The sequence below is a fragment of the Thalassophryne amazonica genome, chromosome 12, assembly GCF_902500255.1.
Source record: "Thalassophryne amazonica chromosome 12, fThaAma1.1, whole genome shotgun sequence".
In the NCBI taxonomy this organism is placed as follows: Eukaryota; Metazoa; Chordata; class Actinopteri; order Batrachoidiformes; family Batrachoididae; genus Thalassophryne; species Thalassophryne amazonica.
The window spans coordinates 16890354-16907709 of NC_047114.1; the positions used below are offsets into that span (position 1 = coordinate 16890354).

Here is a 17356-nt window from a genome sequence, read left to right on the forward strand (position 1 = left end):
ATCCTGAGGCCTTCCCACACCATCTGGAAAATACACTCAACAAAAATATAAACGCAACACTTTTGGTTTTGCTCCCATTTTGTACGAGATGAACTCAAAGATCTAAAACTTTTTCCACATACACAATATCACCATTTCCCTCAAATATTGTTCACAAACCAGTCTAAATCTGTGATAGTGAGCACTTCTCCTTTGCTGAGATAATCCATCCCACCTCACAGGTGTGCCATATCAAGATGCTGATTAGACACCATGATTAGTGCACAGGTGTGCCTTAGACTGCCCACAATAAAAGGTCACTCTGAAAGGTGCAGTTTTATCACACAGCACAATGCCACAGATGTCGCAAGATTTGAGGGAGCGTGCAATTGGCATGCTGACAGCAGGAATGTCAACCAGAGCTGTTGCTCGTGTATTGAATGTTCATTTCTCTACCATAAGCCGTCTCCAAAGGCGTTTCAGAGAATTTGGCAGTACATCCAACCAGCCTCACAACCGCAGACCACGTGTAACCACACCAGCCTAGGACCTCTACATCCAGCATGTTCACCTCCAAGATCGTCTGAGACCAGCCACTCGGACAGCTGCTGAAACAATCGGTTTGCATAACCAAAGAATTTCTGCACAAACTGTCAGAAACCGTCTCAGGGAAGTTCATCTGCATGCTCGTCGTCCTCTCGACCTGACTCCAGTTCGTCATCGTAACCGACTTGAGTGGGCAAATGCTCACATTCGCTGGCGTTTGGCACGTTGGAGAGGTGTTCTCTTCACGTATGAATCCCGGTTCACACTGTTCAGGGCAGATAGCGTGTGTGGCGTCGTGTGGGTGAGCGGTTTGCTGATGTCAATGTTGTGGATCGAGTGGCCCATGGTGGCGGTGGGGTTATGGTATGGGCAGGCGTCTGTTATGGACGAAGAACACAGGTGCATTTTATTGATGGCATTTTGAATGCACAGAGATACCGTGACAAGATCCTGAGGCCCATTGTTGTGCCATCCAAGAACATCACCTCATGTTGCAGCAGGATAATGCACAGCCCCATGTTGCAAGGATCTGTACACAATTCTTGGAATCTGAAAATGTCCCAGTTCTTGCATGGCCGGCATACTCACCGGACATGTCACCCATTGAGCATGTTTGGGATGCTCTGGACCGGCGTATACGACAGCATGTACCAGTTCCTGCCAATATCCAGCAACTTCGCACAGCCATTGAAGAGGAGTGGACCAACATTCCACAGGCCACAATTGACAACCTGATCAACTCTATGCGAAGGAGATGTGTTGCACTGCATGAGGCAAATGGTGGTCACACCAGATACTGACTGGTATCCCCCCCCCCAATAAAACAAAACTGCACCTTTCAGAGTGGCCTTTTATTGTGGGCAGTCTAAGGCACACCTGTGCACTAATCATAGTGTCTAATCAGCATCTTGATATGGCACACCTGTGAGGTGGGATGGATTATCTCAGCAAAGGAGAAGTGCTCACTATCACAGATTTAGACTGGTTTGTGAACAATATTTGAGGGAAATGGTGATATTGTGTATGTGGAAAAAGTTTTAGATCTTTGAGTTCATCTCATACAAAATGGGAGCAAAACCAAAAGTGTTGCGTTTATATTTTTGTTGAGTGTATAATCCATCCCATGTGTCCTGGGTCTTCCCAGGTTGTCCTTGCAAATGGATGTGCTTGGAAGATCTCCATATGGAGACAACCAGGGAGCATCCACACCAGGTGCCCGAACCACTTCAGCTTGCTCTTTTCAATGCGAACAAGCAGCAGCTCTGTTCAGAGTCCCTCCCATAAAGTGGAGCTCCTTACGCTGTCCCTGAGGTAAAAGGCCACAGGGAATCATTTCCATTGCTTGTATCTGTGAGGATTTTCTTTTGTTCACTAACCAAAGTTCATGACCATAGGAAAGGATAGGAGTCTGCTGGCTCAACTCTTTCTTCACCATGACAGTCCGGAACAACATCCCCAGAACATCAGACATTGTCCCAATCCGCCCGTCGATCTGGTCGTATATGTTCTATTTTCTTTGCTATAATTTTTTGCAGTTAATTTACAAAAAGAAGTCTGTAAAAGTTTCTGATATTTGCAGTGATAGCATTGTATCCAATGTTGTTGGATGGAATGTTCCATGACGCCTGTCATCAGACCACTTAATGTTTCAGACTAGATTTGACCTAAATGCTTTAAGTGCAGCTCTGGCGCATGCCCAAAAATGTCATTTGCATAGTCTAAACTAATAAAACCAAGGTCTTCGTATCTCTGTCTGGGATGGCGCCATGAAACATTCTGTTCTTTGCTTATCACACTGACACAAACACATGCAACACAAAGTTTTGTTATAACATACCGCTCAGATATAACAACGCGATCATGGGCACCTACTTACAATGTCAAACACAACACTCTTCACCCAATCACATAGCTCCATTAATCCATGTGGCAGGGCAAGGCCCACCCACCTGGGGTTGGGCCAGATGCAGGCAAACCTTAATGTCGTGGCTCTTGTCCTCAATGATGCATGCAACGTTTTGTTTCAAATGGCAAATGTACTGCATTTATATAGCACTTTTCCATCTGCATCAGACGCTCAAAGCGCTTTACACACTAATGCCTTACAGTCACCTCGATGTGAGGGTGCTGCTATACAGGCTACTCACTACACACCGGGAGCAAGTAGTGGATTAAGGCCCTTAGTGATTTTCCAGTTAGGCTGGGATTTGAACCTAAAGACCCCAGTGCTGTCTTAGCTGACTGTTCTTCAGTATCTGGTTTTGAAGTGCATCTCCTGTCAGTCTTTTGAGTCTTTGAGTTCGCTCACCACATAAAACGACCGGGAGGGGATCAACCCTTTCACACTGTTGAGGATGAAGTCAAGTAGAAAAGAAATTAAAACCAATCTCCTTCCAGTGATATTTTCACAGGTGTCAACTTGACTCCAGAAGGGCCAAGAGGGTGCAGGTTTCTTTGCTACCACCAACTCCACCAGGTGATTTCACTGACTAACAGTAGATGGGATCAGTTCATCAGTGAAATCACCTGGTGGAGATGGTGGTTACAAAGGAACCTGCACCCTCTTTGCCCTTTCTGAAGTCAGGTTGATGGTCTAGTGGTTAAGCAGTGGGCTTGAGACCAGAGGATCCTCAGTTTAAACCCCCGTCTGGCTGGGGGGAAAAAAAAAAAAAAAAAATCACTAAGGGGGCCTTGGGCAAGGTCCTTTGTCCCCAAGTTCCTCCCAGCCTGTAGAGAGCGCCTTTCGTGGCAGCACCCTGACATCAGTGTGTGTGTGTGTGTGTGTGTGTGTGTGTGTGTGTGAGAATGTGAGGCATTACTATAGAACACTTTGAGCTTGTGACATAGATGGAAAAGTGCTATATAAATGCAGTCCATTTGTTGAACGAGGTCAGAACGGTCAGAGACGATCTTGAACATCCATTTGGACTGAGGCTGCCTCGGGCTCCTGCAGGGCTTTTCAGGGCATGGCCAGGGAGACTGAAATCTGTATCTGATTAGCAGCCGTCTACAAACGCACCTTCGCGGCCAGCGAGCTGCTCTGCTGCAGACAGGAAGACTGGAGTTTACCGCGGCTGTGATGTTCCTGAGGTGAGCACAAACAAGCAAATGTGTAATCAAAGTGGTTTATTTCGATTCTGAGCGAGCGCACTGCGACAGAGAAACAGCAGAAATTACTGAACAAACCTGATTCTACAAACACTTAAATTTGATCGGAAACAGTCGTCATATCTCGTGCCGTTCTTACATCACCTCAAACTGTTACTTTAACATCTTTACAAGTGCTTATTTTATGCAATAAACTTTATTACAACAGACATAAGAGTTGCTGTAGATTATTTCAGTGTTACAGAGAAAATATTTCAGAGTTCAGAAAAAAAAAAACATTTTTGCATTTTGGCTGCAGACACAAAACGTTCAGCTTGGAGTGAAGTGAGGAAAAAAAAAAAAACAGTTCATTCTCAGTAAGAATACATGAGTAAACTGGAATAAAAGTCAGTGCTTTGTGATGCAAAGCTGAATGTTTGCTTATTCTGTTCTATGTGCTGTACGGGCCACAGACACTCAGCGGGACAGGGATCAAACCCACGGACCTGTCAGGTTACCGACACCTGAAACATTTATTACACCTTTACACGGTTTTACAAAATCTTTAATCAGATTTTCACTGCAGATTTTACAGATTTGTTTTTTCTTCATTTTGTGAGGCACTTGGTGAGAGCAGCACACAGAACGTATGTGATCAAATCCATCCTGGACACACAATGGTCCTCAAGCAACGTTTCTGTCTACTTAAGAAATGTCTTGTACCTTTAGTACGATGGCCTGGCACATGTGCACCACGCCAGATTCAGTGAGAGACTCAGAACTCCAGAAAATTGTCTACATCATGTTTGATAAGGTGTCCGCGTGTAAAATGACGCACTTAAATGAGAACAGTAAATTAATAATGCCTCAAATAAATAAGACTATATGCCCCGCCCACATGCAGGGGTGGGGCTTAATGTGTCTGTACTGGTATGTCATTTTAAAATTTATAATGAATTAAAATACATCCTTAATTTAAAAAATAAAAAACCCCTGCTTCTGATTTCATGTGTGTGCTCTGCCACTGTTTATTTTTCAGTGAGTTTGCTTAAAACTTACCCTAACCTTACTTTATGATCAGGAAGTGATTCCACAGTTATGTGTCTTGTTGTGACAGCGTGCACGTAACGTCAGAGGCGGTGCAACAGTCCTGGAAAGTCCAGCAGGTCCAGGAGCTGCGTCTGTGTGGTCGACGTGCTCCCAACAAAGTCTTCAGCTATCAAGATAAACTTGATACACATGGTCAATTCACTGAGACCTCAGACCAAGTCCACGTGTTGAGTGTTTAGATTTGAATTGTGGCCACAAGAGGGCAAAGTATGTGCAATCTTGTATATGCAATATCTTGACAAAGGTGAAATACACTAGATCTACTCAGGAAAACCCTGGTACAGGCAGGTTAGGGTAGATTACCGTCCACGATCCACCTTCAGCTGGTCGTGTGCCCGAACAAACATCTGTATGTGACAAGACGGTGCCGGGGGTAATACAAGCCAAGACGTCTAATGAGGAAAGGAAGGTGAAGAGAAGACGAGGAAAAAAGCAGCCTGTAGGTCGTCGCTAAGTGCTGTGCTGACCAGGCTGAAGCAGAGTCAGGATTTAAGTGAAGATCCTGATTTTGCTGCCATCAAGGGGCGAGGAGATCAGCTGACGTGCAAAGATGGAGTGGAGAGGCTGCCTTCGGTTTTTCCAGATAACCGTGCACACTCGCAGCACCAGGATGATGCACGTTAACACCAGCAGCACCACTAACAACAACAAGGATGACACTCATTAAATCAGAAAATATTAAACATCTGTGTCACAACATGGAAACTGTCATTTATTTTTAAGACAATTGGTTTTGATGACATTTGGAAGGTTGCATAGGTGTCAACCTGACTCCAGAAAGGGCAAAGAGGGTGCATGTTTCTTTGTAACCACCAGGTGATTTCACTGATGAACTCATCCTGTTAATGCTGTTAATCAGTTAAATCACCTGGTGGTTACAAAGACACCTGCACCCTCTTTGCCCTTTCTGAAGTCAGGTTGACACCTATGAGGCTGGCCACCTATGAAACTTACCCATGAAGACAGAATTTGGACTTGGGTCATGTGGGTGAAAATGCTTCAGCACGTTTCCAACCAGAGCCACGATCACCACGGGGTAGATCGTCAGGATGTTCCGCACCCAGCGGTCCAACACCCAGTTCTCCAGGATGAACCTGCACAAAGACCATCTTTAGACAGTGTCTCCATTCACAACAACAGCTCATCACTGGGCTGTAGGACTGCCCCCTACAAGCTCCTCAAATCCAAGCAGTTCAACACACACTGTTTTGCGGCTTATTGCCGCAATTTTTTTTTTTTAATCTGTGTTGGATTATGGAGATCTTTTACATATGAATGCTTCTGCTTGATGTTTTCACACAGTAGACACTGTTTACCGTGCTTCTCTGAGGTTCATTACAAACTGCAAAGTGTGACACACCTCTGAATTATACTCTCGGGTGGGACGGACCTGCTCTGATCACCAGAAGAATCAGTCATTGGTATACTTTTATATATATAAAGCAATACTCGGAGTCCAATACTGGCAATAAGGGCGATGCTTTGTTTTAATTAAACAGTCGAATTCCCCTGGTCCGCACCAGTTCTAAGTCAGCTGCTAGGCACCAGCAGCTGACTACGGAGTAATACTCCTCCTCCTCACTCGGGAGGAGCTCGGAGTCGAGCCACTGCTCCTCCACGTCGAAAGGAGTCAGTTGAGGTGGCTCGGGCATCTTTTCCGGATGCCCCCTGGACGCCTCGCTGGAGAGGTGTTCCGGGAACGTCCCATTGGGAGGAGGCTCCAGGGAAGACCCAGGACACGCTAGAGGGACTACATCTCTCGGCTGGCTTGGGAACGCCTTGGGGTTCCCCCGGAGGAGCTGGGGGAGGTGTGTGTAGATCTGGAGGTCTGGGCGGCTTTTCTTGAGCTGCTGCCCCTGCGACCCGACTCCGGATAAAGCGGAAGAACATGGATGGATGGATGGCAATACTCGGACTGTTGCCTTCCTCCATTTGTAAAGAGAAGTGCTGGTCCTTACTCGTTCCACTCGCAAGATGACTTGTTGCTTTCTGTTCCATATGCCCGTACTGAACTGGGGTAAGAGGGCTTTTGTCCACTCCACACCTTTTACTTGGAATAAGTTGCAAGAGGAGTGGAAATTCTCATCATCACTCATCTTCAATTGCTTTTCCGGATTCAGGTCCTGGGGGCAACAGCTCCAACAGGGGACCCCCCGACTTCCCTTTCCCAGGCCACATTGACCACCTCTGACTGGGGGATCCCGAGGCGTTCCCAGGCCATTGTGGAGATATAATCTCTCCACCTAGTCCTGGGTCTTCCCCGAGGTCTCCTCCCAGATGGACATGCCTGGAACATCTCCCTTGGGAGGCACCCAGGAGGCATCCTTACCAGATGCCCGAACCACCTCAGCTGGCTCCTTTCAACGTGAAGGAGCAGCGACTCTACTCCAAGCCTCCCACGGATGACCAAACTTCTCACACTATCTCTAAGGGAGACACCAGCCACCCTCCTGAGGAAGCCCATTAAACCCACTTGTACTCCTTCACTTGTTGCAAGGCTGTATTGCCTACCCGGAGTAGGCAATCCATCGGTTTCCTGCTGAGAACCATGGCCTGAGATTTAGAGGTGCTGATCCTCATCACAGCCACTTCACACTCGGCTGCGAACCGATCCAGTGAGTGTTGGAGGTCACCGGCCGATGGACCACATCATCTGCAAAAAGCAGTGATAACACCCTGAGCCCACCAAACTGGAAACCTTCCTCCCCCACGGGTTAAGGTGTTGGGCTTTAGACCAGAAGATCCTCGGTTCAAATCCCTGCCTGAATGGAAAATCAGTAAGGGCCCTTGGGCAAGGTCCTTAATCCCCTATTTCTCCCGGTGTGTAGTGAGCGCCTTGTATGGCAGCACCCTGACATCGGGGTGAATGTGAGGCATAATTGTAAAGCGCTTTGAGCGTCTGATGCAGATGGAAAAGCGCTATACAACCCCTGGCAAAAATTATGGAATCACTGGCCTCGGAGGATGTTCATTCAGTTGTTTAATTTTGTAGAAAAAAAGCAGATCACAGACATGACACAAAACTAAAGTCATTTCAAATGGCAACTTTCTGGCTTTAAGAAACGCTATAAGAAATCAGGAAAAAAAAAATTGTGGCAGTCAGTAACGGTTACTTTTTTTAGACCAAGCAGAGGGGAAAAAAATATGGAATCCCTCAATTCTGAGGAAAAAATTATGGAATCATGAAAAACAAAAGAACGCTCCAACAATCAATCAAACAATCAATCAATTTTTTTATATAGCGCCAAATCACAACAAACAGTTGCCCCAAGGCGCTTTATATTGTAAGGCAAGGCCATACAATAATTATGTAAAACCCCAACGGTCAAAACGACCCCCTGTGAGCAAGCACTTGGCTACAGTGGGAAGGAAAAACTCCCTTTTACAGGAAGAAACCTCCAGCAGAACCAGGCTCAGGGAGGGGCAGTCTTCTGCTGGGACTGGTTGGGGCTGAGGGAGAGAACCAGGAAAAAGACATGCTGTGGAGGGGAGCAGAGATCGATCACTAATGATTAAATGCAGAGTGGTGCATACAGAGCAAAAAGAGAAAGAAACAGTGCATCATGGGAACCCCCCAGCAGTCTACGTCTATAGCAGCATAACTAAGGGATGGTTCAGGGTCACCTGATCCAGCCCTAACTATAAGCTTTAGCAAAAGGAAAGTTTTTAAGCCTAATCTTAAAAGTAGAGATGGTGTCTGTCTCCCTGATCTGAATTGGGAGCTGTTCCACAGGAGAGGAGCCTGAAAGCTGAAGGCTCTGCCTCCCATTCTACTCTTACAAACCCTAGGAACTACAAGTAAGCCTGCAGTCTGAGAGCGAAGCGCTCTATTGGGGTGATATGGTACTACGAGGTCCCTAAGATAAGATGGGACCTGATTATTCAAATCCTTATAAGTAAGAAGAAGAATTTAAATTCTATTCTAGAATTAACAGGAAGCCAATGAAGAGAGGCCAATATGGGTGAGATATGCTCTCTCCTTCTAGTCCCCGTCAGTACTCTAGCTGCAGCATTTTGAATTAACTGAAGGCTTTTTAGGGAACTTTTAGGACAACCTGATAATAATGAATTACAATAGTCCAGCCTAGAGGAAATAAATGCATGAATTAGTTTTCAGCATCACTCTGAGACAAGACCTTTCTGATTTTAGAGATATTGCGTAAATGCAAAAAAGCAGTCCTACATATTTGTTTAATATGCGCTTTGAATACATATCCTGATCAAAAATGACTCCAAGATTCTCACAGTATACTAGAGGTCAGGGTAATGCCATCCAGAGTAAGGATCTGGTTAGACACCATGTTTCTAAGATTTGTGGGGCCAAGTACAATAACTTCAGTTTTATCTGAGGTTTAAAAGCAGGAAATTAGAGGTCATCCAGGTCTTTATGTCTGTAAGACAATCCTGCAGTTAGCTAATTGGTGTGTGGTCCTCTGGCTTCATGGATAGATAAAGCTGGGTATCATCTGCGTAACAATGAAAATTTAAGCAATACCGTCTAATAATACTGCCTAAGGGAAGCATGTATAAGTGAATAAATTGGTCCTAGCACAGAACCTTGTGGAACTCCATAATTAACTTTAGTCTGTGAAGAAGATTCCCCATTTACCATGAACAAATTGTAATCTATTAGACAAATATGATTCAAACCACCGCAGCGCAGTGCCATAATACCTATGGCATGCTCTAATCTCTAATAAAATTTTATGGTCACAGTATCAAAAGCAGCACTGAGGTCTAACAGAACAAGCACAGAGATGAGTCCACTGTCCGAGGGCCATAAGATCATTTGTAACCTTCACTAATGCTGTTTCTGTACTATGATGAATTCTAAAACCTGACTGAAACTCTTTCAAATAGACCATTCCTCTGCAGATGATCAGTTAGTGGTTTACAATTACCCCTTTCAAGAATTTTTGAGAGAAAAGGAAGGTTGGAGATTGGCTATAATTAGCTAAGATAGCTGGGTTCAGTGATGGCTTTTTAAGTAATGGTTAATTACTGCCACCTTAAAAGCCTGTGGTACATAGACAACTAACAAAGATAGATTGATCATATTTAAGATCGAAGCATTAAATAATGGTAGGGCTTCCTTGAGCAGCCTGGTAGGAATGGGGTCTAATAAACTGTGGATGGTTTGGATGAAGTAACTAATGAAAATACTCAGAACAATCGGAGAGAAGAGTCTAACCAAATACCGGCATCACTGAAAGCAGCCAAAGATAACGATACGTCTTTGGGATGGTTTATGAGTAATTTTTTCTCTAATAGTTAAAATTTTGTTAGCAAAGAAAGTCATGAAGTCATTACTAGTTAAAGTTAATGGAATACTCAGCAAAATAGAGCTCTGACTCTGTCAGCCTGGCTACAGTGCTGAAAAGAAACCTGGGGTTGTTCTTATTTTCTTCAATTAGTGATGAGTAGAAAGATGTCCTAGCTTTACGGAGGGTTTTTTTTATAGAGCAGCAGACTCTTTTTCCAGGCTAAGTGAAGATCTTCTAAATTAGTGAGACGCCATTTCCTCTCCAACTTACGGGTTATCTGCTTTAAGCTACGAGTTTGTGAGTTATACCACGGAGTCAGGCACTTCTGATTTAAAGCTCTCTTTTTTAGAGGAGCTACAGCATCCAAAGTTGTCTTCAATGAGGATGTAAAACTATTGACGAGATACTCTATCTCACTTACAGAGTTAGGTAGCTACTCTGCACTGTGTGGTATATGGCATTAGAGAACATAAAGAAGGACTCCTATCCTTAAACCTAGTTACAGCGCTTTCTGAAAGATTTCTAGTGTAATGAAAACTTATTCCCCACTGCTGGGTAGTCATCAGAGTAAATGTAAATGTTATTAAGAAATGATCAGACAGAAAGAGAGTTTTAAGGGAATACTGTTAAGTCTTCATTTCCATACCATAAGTCAGAACAAGATCTAAGATATGATTAAAGTGGTGGGTGGACTCATTTACTTTTTGAGCAAAGCCAATAGAGTCTAATAATAGATTAAATGCAGTGTTGAGGATGTCATTCTCAGCATCTGTGTGGATGTTAAAATCGCCCACTATAATTATCTTATCTGAGCTAAGCACTAAGTCAGACAAAAGGTCTGAAAATTCACAGAGAAACTCACAGTAACGACCAGGTGGACGATAGATAATAACAAATAAAACTGGTTTTTGGGACTTCCAATTTGGATGGACAAGACTAAGAGTCAAGCTTTCAAATGAATTAAAGCTCTGTCTGGGTTTTTGATTAATTAATAAGCTGGAATGGAAGATTGCTGCTAATCCTCCGCCCCGGCCCGTGCTACGAGCATTCTGACAGTTAGTGTGACTCGGGGGTGTTGACTCATTTAAACTAACATATTCATCCTGCTGTAACCAGGTTTCTGTAAGGCAGAATAAATCAATATGTTGATCAATTATTATATCATTTACCAACAGGGACTTAGAAGAGAGAGAGTTTTAGTCTGTGGTGCAGTTGAAGGTGCTATATTATTTTTTCTTTTTGAATTTTTATGCTTAAATAGATTTTTGCTGGTTATTGGTAGTCTGGGAGCAGGCACCGTCTCTACGGGGATGGGGTAATGAGGGGATGGCAGGGGGAGAGAAGCTGCAGAGAGGTGTGTAAGACTACAACTCTGCTTCCTGGTCCCAACCCTGGATAGTCACGGTTTGGAGGATTTAAGAAAATTGGCCAGATTTCTAGAAATGAGAGCTGCTCCATCCAAAGTGGGATGGATGCCGTCAAGGAGAACATGCGGCTAAACATGTCACTCCCGGTCTGATTGGGGAGGGGCCCAGAGAAAACTACAGAGTCCGACATTGTTTTTGCAAAGTTACACACCGATTTAATGTTAATTTTAGTGACCTCCGATTGGCGTAACCGGGTGCCATTACTGCCGACGTGAATTACAATCTTACCAAATTTACGCTTAGCCTTAGCCAGCAGTTTCAAATTTCCTTCAATGTCGCCTGCTCTGGCCCCCGGAAGACAATTGACTATGGTTGCTGGTGTCACTAACTTCACATTTCGCAAAACAGAGTCGCCAATAACCAGAGTTTGATCCTCAGCGGGTGTGTCGTCGAGTGGGGAAAAACGGTTAGAGATGTGAACGGGTTGGCGGTGTACATGGGGCTTCTGTTTAGGGCTACGCTTCCTCCTCACAGTCACCCAGTCAGCCTGCTTTCCCGGCTGCTCAGGATCTGCCAGGGGGTAACTAACGGCGGCTAAGCTACCTTGGTCCGCACCGACTACAGGGGCCTGGCTAGCTGTAGAATTTTCCACGGTGCGGAGCCGAGTCTCCAATTCGCCCAGCCTGGCCTCCAAAGCTACGAATAAGCTACACTTATTACAAGTACCGTTACTGCTAAAGGAGGCCGAGGAATAACTAAACATTTCACACCCAGAGCAGAAAAGTGCGGGAGAGACAGGAGAAGCCGCCATGCTAAATCGGCTAAGAGCTAGTAGCTACGCTAAGTTAGCGGATTCCTAAAAACACGCAAAGTGAATAATGTGTAAATAATTTAGAGGTGATTCAGCAGAAGGAGTGCTTTAGTTAAGGCACGTAAAGATTACACTGGGAAACAAATCGTAATCTAGATAACTAGATCAATCTAACTGCGCAGATTAAACAGCTAACAGATACAGAAAAACACCGCTGTGCTCCGGAACAGGAAGTGATACAATACCGCAGTGAGAGCCAACCACCAGTAGAGGCCTACTGGTGGTTGGCAACACATCACTAGTATTTTGTTGCACCACCTCTGGCTTTTATAACAGCTTGCAGTCTCTGAGGCATGGACTTAATGAGTGACAAACAGTACTCTTCATCAATCTGGCTCCAACTTCCCTTGATTGCTGTTGCCAGATCAGCTTTGCAGGTTGGAGCCTTGTCATGGACCATTTTCTTCAACTTCCACCAAAGATTTTCAATTGGCTTAAGATCCAGACTATTTGCAGGCCATGACATTGACCCTATGTGTCTTTTTGCAAGGAATGTTTTCACAGTTTTTGCTCTATGGCAAGATGCATTATCATCTTGAAAAATGATTTCATCATCCCCAAACATCCTTTCAATTGATGGGATAAGAAAAGTGTCCAAAATATCAATGTAAACTTGTGCATTTATTGATGATGTAATGACAGCCATCTCCCCAGTGCCTTTACCTGACATGCAGCCCCATATCATCAATGACTGTGGAAATTTACATGTTCTCTTCAGGCAGTCATCTTTATAAATCTCATTGGAACGGCACCAAACAAAAGTTCCAGCATCATCACCTTGCCCAATGCAGATTCGAGATTCATCACTGAATATGACTTTCATCCAGTCATCCACAGTCCACGATTACTTTTCCTTAGCCCATTGTAACCTTGTTTTTTTCTGTTTAGGTGTTAATGATTTCAATTTCAATTTATTTTAATTTATATAGCGCCAAATCACAACAGAGTTGCCTCAAGGCGCTTCACACAGGTAAGGTCTAACCTTACCAACCTCCAGAGCAACAGTGGTAAGGAAAAACTCCCTCTGAGGAAGAAACCTCAAGCAGACCAGACTCAAAGGGGTGACCCTCTGATTGGGCCATGCTACAAACATAAATTACAGAAATAATTCACAGAACAATTCACGGACGAATATACAAGAATTGCTGTTGGTGCACAGGACAGGAGGATCGCCAACACAAACAACTCCCATCTCTGGATGGAGCTGCACCTTAAACAGAGAAAAAACACAATCAGGCATCAGAAAGACAAAAATACTGTATAATTTGCCAGCATTAATCAACAAGAAAAACAGAAGAAATACTAAGGTGATCGCCGGCCACTAGCCCTAAGCTTCACTAAAAGACCCAGAATTTAGGTGAAGATGAGGCCGCGGCCCACTTCAATTACTAATAACATGAATTAAAAGAGTAATAATCATAAAACAAAACTGCACCAGTATGCTAGCCATATGAAATGAAAACAAGTGCGTCTTAAGTCTGGACTTGAAAGTCTCCACAGAATCTGATTGTTTTATTGACGCAGGGAGATCATTCCACAGAACAGGGGCACGATAAGAGAAAGCTCTGTGACCCGCAGACTTCTTATTCACCTTAGGGACACAAAGTAGTCCTGCACCCTGAGAACGTAAAGCCCGGGCCAGTACATAAGGTTTAATTAGGTCAGCTAGGTAAGGAGATGCCAGTCCATGAATAATTTTATAGGTTAGTAGCAGAACCTTAAAATCTGAACTCACTGGGACAGGAAGCCAGTGAAGACACGCCAAAATGGGTGTAATGTGGTCAAACTTTCTGCTTCGTGTCAAAAGTCTGGCTGCAGCATTCTGAACCAATTGGAGACACCTAATGCTAGACTGTGGTAAACCAGAAAATAGAACATTGCAGTAGTCCAATCTAGAAGTAGGAAGTTTCTAGACATCCAACTTCTCACTGATGCAAGGCAATCTTCTAAGGATTTTATGTGAACGAGATTTCCAGCAGTTATCGGCATATATAACTGCGTATCATCTGCATAGCAGTGAAAGGTAATCCCAAAATGCCGCAATATGTGCCCAAGGGGTGCTATATAAAGGGAGAAAAGCAAGGTGCCTAAGACAGACCCCTGAGGAACCCCAAATTTCATGTCACTAAGGTTAGAGGTAGTGTTACTGTACAAAACACAGTGAGAACGACTGGTCAAGTATGACATCAGCCATGCAAGGACACTCCCAGTAATCCCAAAATGATTTTCCAGCCTATCAAGTAGAACATGATGATCCACTGTATCAAATGCAGCACTGAGATCTAACAGCAACAGAACCGTAGTGGTGTCCGAATCCATTGTAAGCAGAAGATCATTCACTACTTTAGTGAGAGCCGTTTCTGTGGAATGATATTTTCTAAAAGCAGACTGCAGCGACTCAAAGAGATTATTCTCAGTAAGATAGTCTACAAGCTACCACTTTTTCCAGAATTTTAGAGCAAAATGATAGATTTGATATCGGCCGATAGTTTGTCAATACACTAGGGTCAAGATTAGGTTTCTTAAGTAATGGTTTAATCACTGCATATTTGAAACGTTTAGGAACAAATCCAGAAGTTAAAGAAAGATTAATAATTTCCAGCACAATCGCCCAAGAGTGGACCACAGGTCCTTAAACAGTTTTGTTGGTATAGGATCAAATAAACAGGTTGTGCTTTTTGTTGACGTTATGAGTTTCGTCAGCATGTCTAGAGAGATACCATCAAATTCTGTAAATCTAGGTAATACCTCAGTAGTGGCGCCCACCTCAACAGCAGGGTGTAGTGGCTGGGTTAAGGCATGCTGGAATATGTTCAACCTAATGTTATGTATTTTCTTCTCAAAGTAATCCAGGAAATCTTGTGCTGTAAAAGGAGAGCGAACTACAGGTGGTTGTCCATAAATAAGTGTTGCCACTGTGTTGAACAAGAACTTTGAGTTATGCTTGTTTCTGCTGATCAAATCAGAGTAATAGGTCCGCTTTGTAGCCAATAGTGCATGCTTATAGTCTAAGATAGCATCACGCCATGCAAGGTGGAATACTTCTAATTTTGAACGACGCCAATTCCATTCTAGACCTCTTGCTTTATGCTTCAGATCACACAGGTAATCAATGAACCAAGGTGACTGCGATTTGGGGGAGCGCGGTTTCAACACAGGTGGTGCAATCATGTCGAGTGTCATTTTGAGCACTGAGTCTGTCTACTGACTGGGTATTTGTCAGAAGTGAGTGAGTATGAATATTTCAATTCAATTTCAATTTATTTGTTTATGATGGCTTTCGTTTAGCTTTTCTGTATGTAAATCCCATTTCCTTTAGGCGGTTTCTTACAGTTCGGTCACAGACGTTGACTCCAGTTTCCTCCCAGTCGTTCCTCATTTGTTTTGTTGTGCATTTTCGATTTTTGAGACATATTGCTTTAAGTTTTCTGTCTTGACGCTTTGATGTCTTTCTTGGTATACCAGTATGTTTGCCTTTAACACCCTTCCCATGTTGTTTGTATTTGGTCCAGAGTTTAGACACAGCTGACTGTGAACAACCAACATCTTTTACAACATTGAGTGATGATTTACCCTCTTTTAAGAGTTTGATAATCCTCTCCTTTGTTTCCATTGACATCTCTCGTGTTGGAGCCATGATTCATGTCAGTCAACTTGGTGCAACAGCTCTCCAAGGTGTGATCACAGACCATAGGTACCATAGGTATTAAAGGCACTGCGGTGGTTTTAATCATATTTATCTAATAGATTACAATTTGTTCATGTAAATGGGGAATCTTCTTCACAGACTAAGGTAATTATGGAGTTCCACAAGGTTCTGTGCTAGGACCAATTTTATTCACTTTATACATGCTTCCCTTAGGCAGTATTAGACAGCACTGCTTAAATTTTCATTGTTGTGCAGATGATACCCAGCTTTATCTATCCATGCCAGAGGACACACACCAATTAGCTAAACTGCAGGATTGTCTTACAGACATAAAGACATGGATGACCTCTAATTTCCTGCTTTTAAACTCAGATAAAACTGAAGTTATTGTACTTGGCCCCACAAATCTTAGAAACATGGTGTCTAACCAGATCCTTACTCTGGTAATACTGTGAGAAATCTTGGAGTCATTTTTGATCAGGATATGTCATTCAATGCGCATATTAAACAAATATGTAGGACTGCTTTTGTGCATTTGCGCAATATCTCTAAAATTAGAAATGTCTTGTCTCAGAGCGATGCTGAAAAACTAATTCATGCATTTATTTCCTCTAGGCTGGACTATTGTAATTCATTATTATCAGGTTGTCCTAAAAGTTCCCTGAAAAGCCTTCAGTTAATTAAAAATGCTGCAGCTAGAGTACTGACAGGGACTAGAAGGAGAGAGCATATCTCACCCATATTGGCTTCTCTTCATTGGCTTCCTGTAAATTCTAGAATAGAATTTAAAATTCTTCTTCTTACTTATAAGGTTTTGAATAATCAGGTCCCATCTTATCTTAGGGACCTCATAGTACAATATCACCCCAATAGAGCGCTTCGCTCTCAGACTGCAGGCTTACTTGTAGTTCCTAGGGTTTGTAAGAGTAGATGGGAGGCAGAGCCTTCAGCTTTCAGGCTCCTCTCCTCTGGAACCAGCTCCCAATTCGGATCAGGGAGACAGACACCCTCTCTACTTTTAAGATTAGGCTTAAAACATTCCTTTTTGCTAAAGCTTATAGTTAGGGCTGGATCAGGTGACCCTGAACCATCCCTTAGTTATGCTGCTATAGACTTAGACTGCTGGGGGGTTCCCATGATGCACTGAGTGTTTCTTTCTCTTTTTGCTCTGTATGCACCACTCTGCATTTAATCATTAGTGATTGATCTCTGCTCTCTTCCACAGCCCCAACCAGTCCCAGCAGAAGACTGCCCCTCCCTGAGCCTGGGTCTGCTGGAGGTTTCTTCCTGTTAAAAGGGAGTTTTTCCTTCCCACTGTCGCCAAGTGCTTGCTCACAGGGGGTCGTTTTGACCGTTGGGGTTTTTCCGTAATTATTGTATGGCTTTGCCTTACAATATAAAGCACCTTGGGGCAACTGTTTGTTGTGATTTGGTGCTATATAAATAAAATTGATTTGATTTTGATTTGATCACTCCTTTTTAG

General features: G+C 43.5%; 1 protein-coding gene across 1 annotated transcript in view; it reads right to left on the minus strand.

The window, feature by feature from the left end:
* Window positions 1-3638: 3638 nt before the first annotated feature.
* Window positions 3639-17356, minus strand: part of LOC117522399 — a 35410-nt gene continuing 21692 nt past the window's right edge. Inside the window, exons 7-8 of the mRNA XM_034183792.1 lie at window positions 5677-5816; window positions 3639-5360 (exon numbers count right to left, since the gene is read on the minus strand). Of these exons, the coding sequence (XP_034039683.1) occupies window positions 5212-5360; window positions 5677-5816 (289 nt within the window). The 3' untranslated portion in view covers window positions 3639-5211. The remainder of the gene's footprint in view (window positions 5361-5676; window positions 5817-17356) is intronic.